The following is a 14120-nucleotide window of genomic DNA, read 5'->3' as shown; positions in this document are numbered from 1 at the left end:
TACTCTTTGCCTTGCATTTGATGAGGCAAAGACAGGATTGTCACATTCAGATGAAAAACTATTTCAATATACTTTTATAATTTTAGGAACGTAGTATGAATTAAGCATGTCAAATTTAAAAGTAATCTTGAAGTGCAGATTTTCTAATTCTGAACAAGAGCCAGTCATTTTTGAATCAAAACCATTTAAAATATTCATTCATGGTTCAGTGTGAGCACTTTTAATAAAGTAAACCCTTCAACGTAGCCATCAATATAGGAAAAGCTTTGAATAATCATAAAATCAATTTTGTTGCGCAATGCTGGGACAACATTTCTTAGCTAATACACTGAAAGGCTGCATTACAATGATAGCTCACGTAAGGAGCATTCACACTAAAACGCCAGTTATTCTTTCTACAGAAAAGAAAAACTCAAAGCAAAGCAAGGCTGTGACAACAAAGAGTGTGAAGATAAAAAAAACTCAAGTAGCCGATTGTACCGTATTACATTCAAGTAACTTAGCAATAACTTAAAAAAATTCAGAAAGGCAGGATGAGAAAAGAACGTTCGTAAAATATTGCCCTATTCATTATGTACATTAAGATGACAGTTTTCATTGTTAATGGTCAAAGAATATTTAAGATACCTTGCATAAGATTGTCTCATTATTGGTACTCGCCACAGACTACTATCACTAAAAAAGCTGATTTGTGCAAGACAGTTAAGGTCTATAATACATCATATGAAAACACAAAGATTACTTCAACTGGTTGAAAATAAGAGGAAAAAGAAGAGAGAAACAGAGTGTGCATTACATCCTGGAAGACTGGAAACACACAGCATTTTACAATGCCTATAACTGTTGAATGGGAAACATTCCGGCTAAAATTTACGTTCTGAAAGACAATGCATCTCCTTGTCTAAATGTGTACACACAAAACCTCTTCATTAACCAGACATCTTCATCACTGCCACCTTCTGGGTGGGAACTACTGAGTTGAAAAGACAGTCGTTTAAATCTTCATCCAACCCATGCACTAATAAATCAACGTTAGCCTGTACATACAATACATACTTCCTGAGGGAGCTCATTACCTTACCACATGATGAGTGCATATAGGTTTACCTGGCTGCAGAGTGGTGAGATTGGGGAGCAAATATTATGCCACTCAATATTTGAAATTGTAGCTCACTGAAAGAAAATCCTACGTAAAAATCCTGCTTTTTATTTAAGTTAAATCAGGCACTTAATCAATACTACTCTTTCAATATTTTTTTTCCAGTGAGCTACAGCTTCTACATTAAGACATCTCTTGTGTTATACAAATAGGATAATATATTCAATAGCAATTTCAATTTGAGTAAGTATTAGGCGTGAAAACAAATGAGACCTGCAAAAAGAGTACTTACATGCATCAAAATACCAGTGAAAATCACCACTTAGGTTGGATTTGCAAATACAGTCCCCATGACTACAAAAGCCTATTTTATAGAAGGTCTGAATGTGGTGTTTGGCAGCAAAAAGAAGATTAAACAAAAACAACTAAGAAAATTTTTCAACAGTGCAAGAGTACCAAGGGAAGATTTCCAAGCACAGAGCCCAAGCTACAAACAAGGTCAGTGGGACTCAGCAGAACAAAGATGACTCCCAAGGGACCTGAGCTGTCAAGGCACATGAAATACACGCTGTTTGTTTCACCGATGATGACCAGGGCAATCATCACCAAAGACATCATAAAAACACATAGTACCAAATCTTTGAATCCTCTGAGGAGCAGATGACAGATAAGCATGATTCCAGATGAAGATGTTTATGGTGAAAGTTTGACATGTTTAGAACACAACAAATTTAAAACATTACCAGTTTTAACCTTCCCATCCATAAGTCAGGTGTGTGTACAAGTTTTTACTTATGTGTTATAGATGGTCCAGATACTTGGAAAAAGAATAGCATTTACAAGAAAGGGATTCTGGGGGACCTTATCAGTTTTAATAGTTAACTCAGACAATGGTGATGGACTGCTGTTCCTCAAAACCAATCCTCTATAGGTCATCAAATTAATTAAAACAAAGAGCAGTGAATTTGAAAACAAAGACTTTGAAAACAATTTTCTTACGGATGCAGCAACATTTTTCCTGCACCTTTCCACGGCAATAGACGGTCTGGGGATAAAGCACCACGTGTTCCAAAACAACTATTCTGGCCATGTTGAGAAGCTCAGATAGAAGTCACATTATCAAGACCCTTCAATATTGAAGGAATTCAATTTGCACATTTACTATCACTTGAGCAGTGATACTTAAAAGATATACACCTTACATTTCTCTTCAGCTAAATCATAAGCAAAACATCTAATGGAAAAAAAATCCTAGCAAATTCTTCTGTGTTGCAGATCATCAGTGAATGAAAATATTATCTTTCTCATGCTGCCCGAAATTACAACCCAGTACATCCTCGGAAGAAATCATCAACAGATTTTGACATTACTCACCCCACTGGAGAGGAGCCAACTGTAGATGCTCCAGGACCAGTTGATTAAGAACGCCTTCCACGCTTGCTTCCCCTTCACGCTTCAAGGAAGGGTAAATTAGAATTAAGGAAAACTTTGATTTGGAGAGAAAAAGAGCATGCAATATGCACAAATTTTATGACTGCAAATTAAAACTGCAACATCAACATTCATTAATGGTTACAGTTCTATATTTGGGCTTATTACTCAATGAATTGACTAACAATAGAAATTAAAGCTGTTCGTATCTTCAGAATATAAAAATTTTATTCCACTGAGGAGCAATAAATACAAAGTTGCAAAGATAAAAGTCTCTGAAGTGTACTAAAGAGCGAGGGAAAAAATGTCTGGAAGCTCTGAAAACGCAGAATCTGGAAGTGTGCAGTGCAGGATTCCAATTCAAAATGACCAATTTAGAACAACCTGAAAACCTGAATGATGAAATACAGAACAGAACAAACGTGGGGTAGCTTAGTTTTGAATGATGGCTTGGTGTGAGATCTATGGATATACAAGGAGTGTTATGCAAGGCAGAGAGAGTTTGTCCATGCAGGGCGAGCTTCACAACAGAATTGCACAGGCATGTAACCTGCAAGCTTCCCTCCTACACAGTCCTGCATGAACTCAGCAGCAAGCTCAGACTGAAGTAAGAAAAAATTAGGAGATCTTACTCTACAGACAGTGAAGAACTGAAATCAACTGTTGGGAGTAACAGAATCTCTATTTGTATCCATCTTCAAAATAAGTTACACAAGTTCTGATATAAAAGGTTAGGTGGCATCTACCGGAACACAAAGATTACATTTTCCAATTAAACAAATTAAGAAGAGTAACTATAAATAATACATAGAAATTATAATATTAATATAAAGATAATAATGTGGGATGTATCAGCCAACGTGCATTTGTAACAGGAAGAGCATCGGACTTCTTTTTTCAAATTCCCTGACGTCAGAAGGACATGGGATACAAAGGGCTCCGTACAGAAATCAGAATGATTTCATATTTAGCTGAAGTTTTGCATTCACTGACTTTGGCATAGCTTTGTACCACAAGAAGCCCCTGTCTCAGGTAGGCAGAGTAATAGCTGGGGTTGGAAGGGTCTCTGGGTCCATCTGGTGCAACCTCTGCTGAAGCAGGAGCACTCAGAGCAGGGTCCCCAGGACCGTGCTCAGGCAGCTCTGGAAGATCTCCAAGGAGGAGACTCCACAACATCTCTGGGCAACCTGTGTCAGTGCTCTGTCACCAGCACAGCACTGAAATGCACCCTGATGCTCAGAGAGAACCTCCTGGGTTCCAGTCTGTGCTCATGGCTTCTTGTCCTGTCAAGAGGCACCCATGAGCCTGGCTCTGACCAATCTGTGCCCTCCCTTCAGATATTTAACTGCAGGATAAAGTGGACGTGGAGCGATCACAGCTCCTCTATGGCCACACATACAACAGTTAAGCTTCATGAAAACACCCCTTTTCCAACTTAGGAGTCTTCTACTGAAAGAACAGGTGAAGTGATGTCCAAATGTAACAACAGGGTGAACTCCTAGGAAGATGCCTCAAGGCTTCATCCTACTACTCCAAAAAACTGGAAGTACCTTTCTCAAAAATAAGCAAGCAAAGGTAGAGGAATCTATGAGCTCAAAACTCTACAAGGAGAGGTACATCATCTGAACCATGAACTATGTTCTCATCTGCATCACTGAAAAGAAGATGAACAAGTACTGAAGACAACTGATCTTTAACACGGGACATAATTTTACAGGCTCTCCAGGAGGCTTTAAAAAATTCTTGAAATCTCACATTAAAATAAGATCTAACAGCTAGTGGCTGAGACTCAAGAGCTCAATGAGATGACAGAAGAAGGGAATCAATACAGTTCATACCATTCTTGCAACATTTTTTTGTAATAGCCCTTCTTATGATCTGAGAAAAATGTATTAAATAGCTTTAATTTCCCTATAAGGTCTACAAATGAAGAATTCACAAACCCTAAGAAAAAAGTCTGAAAGCCATAAACAACACTACACAAAACCAAGTATTTGGAAAATCCAACGCAGTTGCCTGCCACCTCACAAAAACACTGCTGCTGCAAAATAAGACCCAGGACACCAGCACAGCAGAATAATTTCCATAAAGCAAATTATAGGATAGCGAATAAGTAACAGGAAGTACTTCAAAGATATGGCAGATAAATAATTCTGTTGTCTCATCTCCAATCTAGGAATGTAATGAGAGAAAACACCAATAAAAAAGCAGGATTTTAAAGAAGTTTTAAAACAGAGCAGCAGCCAGTAACTCTAACGTTAAACTAACTTAACTGTAATTTACTTAAAATGGCTCACAGTGGTGCCTGGAATATTCCAATTTTTTACTGCTTAAACGTCCATGGAAAGCCTAATGTCTCAGATATCAACACAACATGACTATTAAACAGCTGATTCTCCAAAGTTTACTATTGGTAAATGATATCAAACCAGGTCCACGCATTCCTAAGGAAAACGTATTTTTTTTTTTGCAGTTTCAAATTCAACACATCTGCAGGTTATTTCTACAGCCAACCACCTCTTGAACTTGATGCAAAATGTTTACCTGTGCATGTGATATTTGCGTAACAGACATAAAAATATGAAATGTCCCTTCAGGTGAGTGGAATAATCAGAAGAAAGTCTATTTTTTGGCCATTACTCCCAATGTATGGCAAGTGTTTACAGGGATTTTAAAAGATAATACACAGCTATACTTCAATTAATAAAACCAATGACTTGCTCACACTTTTTAAGCCCTTTGTCCAGGTTCTGCTCCCTGGTACAAGACAACAAAATATTCTCTGGAACACTGAGTTGCACAAACTAATTCAAAAAACAGCAAATCCTCAACAGTAATACCTAAAATCTTGCCCGCAAAGCATCCTGTATCTTAAGTCCAGGTCAAGCTCTGCTGCCAAGCAGACTCAAAGGCAAAAATCAGCGAAACAGAGAAACCTGATATGGTTTGATGGTCTGAGCATGCCTGATGGTTACAAATAGCACTAATTTCAGTAGTACTGAGATCTTTGTCTCTTGACCGTGCCAATACTGAGCAAACTGAACAGTGCAGCAAACACATCACCTTGTAAGTGAAAATTAACCAAAACATTCAGAGATAAAATGACAGGAAAAAGAGAGGACAACTTAATTCAAGTTTGCTTACTTCTAAGCTAAGCCTTTAGATATCAATAAAAGCAAAACAGCTGAAGCAGGGAGTGCTATTATAGCCTTCCATTGTTTGCTCACAGTGCAATGTGATAAGTGACAGAAGACTAAGATCCAGAATTCAAAATTCATCCAAAAAACAAACAAAAACAAAACAAAACAAAAAACCAAAAAACCACCAAAACCAAAACCCTGCACAGATACAATGAATTACAGGCTGTTGAAGTCCAACATTGTACATCCATCTACTCATAAACCTACACACATTTTGCTGAATTGTCAGCAAAACCTGCTATTCCACTGCAGTCCCATTTTTAAATGCCTCTCATCTCCTGGGTCTCACTTCCAATAGCCAACTCTTTGTTATTAACAGCACATGCACCTGTCTGGAAAGAAATAGATGACTTCCAGTTTCAAGTGCAACTCTTTAGGCTTGGAAATTCAAGATATTTTCATTTGAACAATAAGACTAATTTCAATTAGGGCCTCAGAGCCAATGAACACACCAGACAGCATTAGAAAAAAGTAATCCAATTTCATCATGTAGACACCTTTATTTCAAGTTTTTTAGCAACAGACAGTATCCAACGTAAACTGTCTCATAGTGAAAACCTGAATGACAGTCACATGAACTAGTTATTTCCCCTACAAAAAATTTAGTCTTTTATACTATCTTGGTTGTCTGGTGTGTGGCTGGGTGCCTACAACTGTAACGCAGCACGTTACCCAAAATCTTCAGCCTAAAAAGACAGGCCAGTTTCTGAAAAGATTTCTATATAACAATTTTCCAGTTGCATACTAGGAAAAAAAACATCTCAGAAAGAATAGTGAGGCATTGGCACAGGCTGCCCAGGGAGGCGGTGGAGTCACCATCCCTGGATGCATTCAATAAATGTGTAGATGTGGCACAGACGGCCAAGGTTGAGTGGGCATGGTGGTGATGGGCTGATGGTTGGACTGGATGATCTTAGTGGTCTCTTTCAACTTCACTGATTCCATGATTCTGTGATTAGTGATTTTTTTCTCTCTGTCACGCAGAATTCCACATCTAGCATCTTTCCAAAACAATTTATTTTCAGTAATCTGTTTCTGAGTTCTTTTGCAAAAAAATACAGGTGGAAGCATGCACATAACCGTAAACAAATTAGCAAATGTTCATAAATAAGATTAAACTAATGAAAAACAAATCTAGATGATTAATGATCAGAGTTTACTTATAGCAGTAGTCTTAGTCATATTTTAAACTTTCTACTTTATTATTATCGTGGTACTTCATTATTAAAACTAATTACATGCAGTTAGTGAGTTTCCTAACTACTGCAAACTACTGCTGATGGTAAGATGATGTATGGGAATATAAAGCTCCATCTAATGAAAGTACCTCTTAGGAAACCTTTACAGATTTTTAAGAGTCAAAACACGTAGCGTTTTCCTAATGGGAGATTCATAATTATGATCAATATGAAGTCATTAAAAACTGAACAGACAGATATAGAAGTGCATTTCAGTAACAGTTACCAGTGGTTTGCTGTCAAATCCAGAGAGAATATCAAAGGAGATGACTCAAGCTTCCGTCCAACGCTTAAAAATTCTGATTGGCTACTTGGACAGTGAAATACAAAAACATTTATGAAATTTACATATTTGGAAAAGATATGTCGGTGTTCAGAAACTTAATAAATGAGGGGAACTTACAGAAATCAGATGAAATTAAATGAAAGCTGGAGTAATGAGTTGGTTATGTGTGGTTGGCAGCCCTGACCACGACAGAGCGGGGGTTCGAACTAGATGATCTTTAAGGTCCCTTCCAACCTAAGCCATTCTATAATTCTGTGATTCTATGCTCAAAAGCAGTCAAACACAGGATACTTGGAAAAAAGATACTGGCCTCAGAGCAAGCATCGTATCTGAAACATGAATTATGCAGCCTTTATTCCACGAGAAGCCTCACCTTAAGTATTGCTTCCAACTTTGGATTCCACGTACCAAGAAAAGAATAGCTACGCTGCAGAACAATACCAGCAACATGACTGAATGAAAATGCAATTAAAAAAGAAAAAGATAGCAATTAAGTTTAAATATAGAAAAGAAAAAAAAAGTGGAAGGAACATGGAACACAGTTTTTAAAACTGTAATAAAATATTTCAAATACGACAGACTTCACAGAAATCACAGAGATTAATGCTGAGGTTAAAAAAAATGTTAAAGATTGAGCATGATACTTAAGGTAGCATGGAAAATCTCATTTTTAAGGCCTTTTAGGGCTAGACTCAGAATATTTTCATGAGTATGATTCCAAAACTTTATCGTCTCACTTCACTGAAATTGAAGTACATTCACAAAATCTGAAAATTTCTCAGTCTGAAAACAAAACCTGGAGAGAGTAAGAGACAGGGAGAGGAAAAGGACTTTATTTTTCAGCAGCCATTTTCTTATCCAGTTCACTGCATGGCTGTACAAATCACAGAACAACCTGCAGTGGAAGCCAACTGCAGATGTCACTGCACAACCCTATGTTCAAAGCAGTGAAAACAGTACGTCATCAAGGCCTTGTTCAGATGTTTTCAATACCTTCAAAAACAGCAATATTATAGCACCTATTGACAACCTGTTCTACTACTGGAATGGCACTGTGCAAAAGTTTTTTTCCCAGTGCCTTACTGGAATTTGTCTGGCAGCAACACGCTACACTCATCCTTTCACTGAGCATCTCTCACAGTCTACTTCAGTCTTCAACACAACCACCCCTTAGGAACTTAAAGAAAAAAACCTGATCCCTAAGAATGGAGGTCACAAGGGCAGCCTAATCATATTGGTAGCCTCCGACATCATAGTTTCAATATCTCTGTCACACTGAGAGATCAAAGACATAATATTCCACATGCACACACGGAAGTGTCAACGGGACTGTGTTGAGGCACTGCAACAGGTCACCGACACAAGCTGTGGGTGCTCCATCCCTGGAGTGGTCAAGGCCAGGCTGGACAGGGTCCTTGGCTACCTGATCAAGTGCCTGAGTTAGTGGGTAGCAACCTTGCCCATGGTGGGGGTTTGAACTAGATGATCTTTGAAGTACCTTCCAAGCAGAGCCATTCCATGATTCTGTAACAGTCTTTTCTATTGGCTTGTTGCTATATTCTCATTCGTGCAGGGCAAGACACAGTGAGCCTTCATCCATACAAGGATACGTCACCAACTCACAGATGACAGGAACCAATGTCCTTTTTTTCTAGCCATCTAGTTCCTAGTCTATATTAATGCACAGAACAGCTCCACTGCAGGTGCAAGAGTTTCCTCTTTTGTTGTTGAAATTAATAAGGTTATTCCAATTCTCTATCTTGCTCTGAATGGCATCCATTCCCTCCAAGTTTCTAAGTCTCTGCAATTCAGGCATCCATATGCTCCCACACATTTATCTCTTTTCAGTTGTTCTCCCACTACTCTACAGGCTTTGGTGTCCATCCTTTGAGGTATTAAATTTAAAGCCAGACACACAAGACTTGCCAGTCTGCCAGCAAAGATGTTCTTATTTCACTTCATCAGGAGGGTTGAGAAGAGGCACCCAGAGTTACAGGATGGGGATGGACTGGTCCCCAAGAGTTAGTCAAACAAAAATAGACACAAAAGTAGAGCAGGAATAACTTTGTGATGCTATCTCTAACTAAACCTTTCTGTGCTTCCCACAAAAAATCCCGCCAGCCAGCTGAACATTGATAAAACCTTGCATATTTGCATTTCCTTTGATAAAAAATGCAAGGATTTATCAGTGTTCAGCTGGGGATCACTTGTGTGTGACCAAGCTTCTCTGAAATGAGTGTGAATATATCTGAGTTTCTTCAGTTAAAATGTAGAATGCACAGATCCATGGAATATTCTGAATAAGAAGGAATAGTGAGTCTAACAAAGAGCATAGTGTGTAAAGAGCATAAAGAAAGGCATAACCTGCCCTTCAAATACCACATGGAAAATGCAGTGTTTTTTAACTCCAGATTTTGAAGAAACCAGGAGAAGGAGTATCAATATAAACATGAAGAGGGGTGGCCAGCAGGGACAGGGAGGTGATTGCCCCCTTCTACTCTGCTCTTGTGAGGTCCCATCTGGAGTACTGTGTCCAAGTTTGAAGCCCCCAGTACAAGAAAGACAGGGAGCTGTTGGAGAGGGTCCAGAGGAGAGCCTCAAAGATGATCAGGGGACTGGAGCACCTCCTCTACAAAGACAGGGTGAGGGAGCTGGGCTTGTTCAGCATGGAGAAAAGAAGGCTGCGGGGTGACCTCATTGCAGCCTTCCAATACCTAAAGGGAGCCTACAAACATGAGGGGAATCAACTCTTTGAAAGGGTTGATAACTGCAGGACAGGGGGAAATGGTTTTAAGTTGAAGGGGGAAGATTTAGGTTGGATGTCAGGGGGAAGTTCTTCACTATGAGAGTGGTGAGGTGCTGGAACAGGCTGCCCAGAGAGGTTGCGGATGCCCCGTCCCTGGAGGTGTTCAAGGCCAGGTTGGATGGGGCCCTGGGCAGCCTGGTCTGGTATTAAATGGGGAGATTAGTGGCCCTGCATGTGGCAGGGGGTTGGAGCTTCATGATCCTTGAGGTCCCTTCCAACCCTGGCCACTCTGTGATTCTAAGAAGAGGCAGAGCACTCAGAACCAAAGACAGCACTCCGTAGACTTTAAAGAACACTTGTTAGAGATGCCTTGATCCAAGAGACAGAATGCATAGAAGCTCCTTGAAAAAAATATAAATTTTGTTTAAAAATATTTATAAAACATGAATAGGAGCACAAGTTGAAAATATTAGCCACCTTAATACTACGTGTGCTCCATCTGTTCAAATCCTGTTTTAAAATAATAAACCTTGGTTGTTAAGCTGAAACCAGATGCCATCTACCAGATGCTAAAAAACAAGACAGCATGTTCTTAATTTAAATTATCTCAATACACCTATAATCTCAATGACACTCTAAGTTAAATTACTTCAGAATTTTTTCTTAATTGAAACAGCATGGCAGTAAGCTCTCACTGAAGGTCTATTTTCCTACTAATTTTCGTTCTATCAAAAATGTACAGAGGTTAGAATGAATAATATGCTGTGTTGTCTTTACCTCCTGCCTTCAGCCCTCCGAAAGTATATGAAAATTGATCAAGTATTACATTACTCTCATAAATGAAGCACTCAGAAATCTCATCACTTGAAGCCCTGAATATCTGAATGAATAAAGCAATGGAAATGTACTTTTCATACTGGAAGATATTTTTGATGCTCCTAAATACATATAGATACAACTTGAAATCCTCATTATTTGTAACTGGCTTTGGCCCTCACAGGGATTCTATATAAACTTTTCACTGCAGAGAATGTTAAAAGGATGTTAAGATACTTAACATAAGTATATATAATATATAATGATAAGTATCCAGAGGAGGGCAATGAAGATGGTAAAAAGGCTGAAAAGCATATCCTATGAGGAGAGGCTGAGAACACTTGGGTTGTCCAATTTGGAGAAAAGGAGGCTGAGATATAACCTCATTGCTCTCTGCAACTTCTTGGAGAGGGGAAGAACAGAGGGAGGTGATCCCTATTCATCCTGGTAACAGATGACAGGACATGCAGGAGTGGCATGACACTGTACCAGGGTAGGTTCACACTGGACATTAGGAAAAATTTCCTTATCAATGATGGTGATGAAAGACTGGACCAGGATTCTAGCAAGGTAGTTGATGCCTAGAATCATAGAATCGCTCAGGTTGGAAAAGACCTTAAAGATCAGCAAGTCCAACCACAGCCTAACCACACTATCCTAACTCTAACAACCCTCTGCTAAATCACATCCCTGAGCACCACATCCAAATGGTTTTTAAACACATCCAGGGATGGTGACTCAACCACCTCCCTGGGGAGCCTATTCCAGTGCTTAACAACCCTTACTGTAAAGAAGTGTTTCCTGATATCCAACCTAAACTTATCCTGGTGCGACTTGAGGCCATTTCCCCTCAAACTGTCACCTGTCACCAGTGAGAACAGACCAGCCCCGCTCTTGCTGTAAGCACCTTTCAGATATTGGCAGAGAGCAACAAGGTCTCCCCTCAGCCTCCTTTTCCCCGGACAAAACAGCCCCAGTTCCTTCAGTCTCTCCTCATAGGCCATATTCTCCAAGCCCTCTACAAGCCTTGTTGCCCTCCTTTGGACCTGCTCCAGCACCTCCATGTCCTTTCTGTATTGAGGTGCCCAAAACTGAACACAGTGCTCGAGGTGAGGCCTCACCAATGCCGACTACAGGAGCAGGATTACCTCCCTGCTCACCACACCATTCCTGATACAAGCCAGGATGCCATTGGCCTTCTTAGCCACCTGGGCACACTGCTGGCTCATATTCAGCCCAGTGTCCGTCAATACACCAAGGTCCCTTTCCATCAGGCAGCTTTCCAGCTACTCCTCCCCAAGCCTGTAGGGTTGCCTGGGGTTGTTGTGACCAAAATGCAGGACTGGACGCTTGGCCCTATTGAAACTCATGCAGTTTGCCTATTAGTGTTCCAAAAGGCACTTGGTCAAGGCCCTCAATAATATGCTTTAACTTTTGGTTAGCTCTCAAGTATGCAACCAGTTGGACTAGATGATCTTTGCTGGTCCCTTTCAACTGAAGTATTCTTTTCCATTCAGTGTCATCCACACACATAATTTGAAGCATTTGTTCAGGTGATGATTTCATATACTATCAAGGAAATACTGTAATGATCTAAGGAACTGTAAGCTTCTTACCAAGCTCACCAAGTTGATTTACATAAAAGGTAAAAAAACTGAGCTGATGTTTTTCTTACTGTTTCTACCATACATCCAATTCTATTTTAAGATTAAAAACACCTGGTGCAGGAGATACTCATCAGCTTCTCTTTGCTTACTTAAGAACACTGAATCTCTTAAATTCTAAACTACTGAAGGGAAACAAAGCTTATAAAGGTAAGCTATCTATCTTTATGTCTGAAATAATAACTGCTGGCCAGTATCAAATTATTCTAGTGGAAGGACAGCTTTCTCAGAAATTAATTTTCTTAGACTTAGCCCAAGTGAGAGCTGTGCTGTTTTGTTTTTTTCCATAGTTGACACCTAAATGTTGCTCTAAGAAATAAAAAGATCAGAAATGGACTTATTGGGTGGACTATTCAATGGATGAAGAAGTGGCTGCAGGATCAAGTCCAGAGAGTGGTGGCTCCATATCTGGACGGAGATCAGTGACGAGTGGCGTCCCACAGTGGGCAATGCTGAGACTGATACTCTTTAATATCTTCATCAGTGACACTGACAGTAGGGTTGAGTGCACCCTCAGCAAGTCTGCTGATGACATCAAGCAGCGAGGTGTGGTCAACACACCAGAAGGATAGATGCCATTCAGAAGGACCTAGACAGGCTTCAGCAGTGGGCCCAGGTGAACCTCATGAGGTTCAACAAATCCAAATGCAAGATCTTGCACCTGGGTCTCAGCAACCCTCATTACCAATACAAACTGGGGATAAAAGGATTGAGTGTAGCCTTGCCTCCCTGGAAGGTACCAGGGAGTACTGGTGGATGGCAAGCTGAACATGAGCCAGCAATGTGCCCTCGCAGCCCAGAATGCCAACCATATCCTGGGCTACATTGAAGGAAGCATGGCCAGCAGGGTGAGGGAGGTGATCCTGCCCCTCTACTCTGTGCTGGTGAGGCCTGTCCTGGAAGACTGCAACCAGATGTGGAGTCCTCAATACAGGAGAGAGATGAATCCATTGGAGCGCATCCAGAGGAGGGCCACAAAAGTGATCCAAGGGATGGGACACCTCTCCTGGGAGGGCCAGCTGAGAGAGCTGGGGCTGTTCAGCCCAGAAGAGAAGGCTCAGAGGTGACGTGATAGTGACCTTTCACGACTTAAAGAGGAGCTACAGAAGAGGACAGACTCCTTAGCAGGATCTGTGGTGACAGAACAAGGGAAATGGCTTCAAGCTTAAAGGTAGATTTAGGTTAGATATAAGGAAAAAGCCTTTTACACTGAGAGTGGTGAGGCACAGGTTGCCCAGAGATGTGGTGGATGCTCCATCCCTGGAGACTTTCAAAGTGAGCCTGGATCAAGCCCTGAAAACAACCTGATCTAGCTGTGCACGTCCCTGTTCATTGCAGGGGAGTTGGACAAGATGACCTTTAAAGGTCCTTTCTAACTCTAAGGATTCTACGATTCCATGGAAGATTTACTCTAATTGAGACATGAAACATACCGAACAACACATGTTTCTTCAAGAATTTTTAAGCACAGAGATGTAATTCAGTGCCTTATATGTTAGAGCACCTTTCATTCTAGGAATAAAGAAAATATTCACAACAAATCTTAAAAGCACTGAAACTAATTCTTGCACTTAATTTGACAAACAGAATTTCTGTATTATTTTCTTAATTTTCTAAGGCGTTGACTTATGTGTCAGCCA

The 14120-nt window shown here is 40.1% G+C and overlaps 1 protein-coding gene across 3 annotated transcripts in view; it reads right to left on the bottom strand.

Annotated features, from left to right (window-relative positions):
- Positions 1–14120, bottom strand: part of TRAPPC9 (trafficking protein particle complex subunit 9) — a gene marked incomplete at both ends in the record, with an annotated part of 466587 nt that overhangs the window by 243669 nt on the left and 208798 nt on the right. For all 3 annotated transcript variants that reach the window (XM_079533233.1, XM_079533234.1, XM_079533235.1), the window contains one exon: positions 2474–2564. In XM_079533233.1, coding sequence (XP_079389359.1) covers positions 2474–2564 — 91 coding nt within the window. The remainder of the gene's footprint in view (positions 1–2473; positions 2565–14120) is intronic.

Source organism: Tetrao urogallus, assembly GCF_951394365.1.
Source record: "Tetrao urogallus genome assembly, chromosome: 3".
Taxonomy (NCBI): Eukaryota; Metazoa; Chordata; class Aves; order Galliformes; family Phasianidae; genus Tetrao; species Tetrao urogallus.
This window is presented reverse-complemented; position numbering and strand designations above follow the sequence as displayed.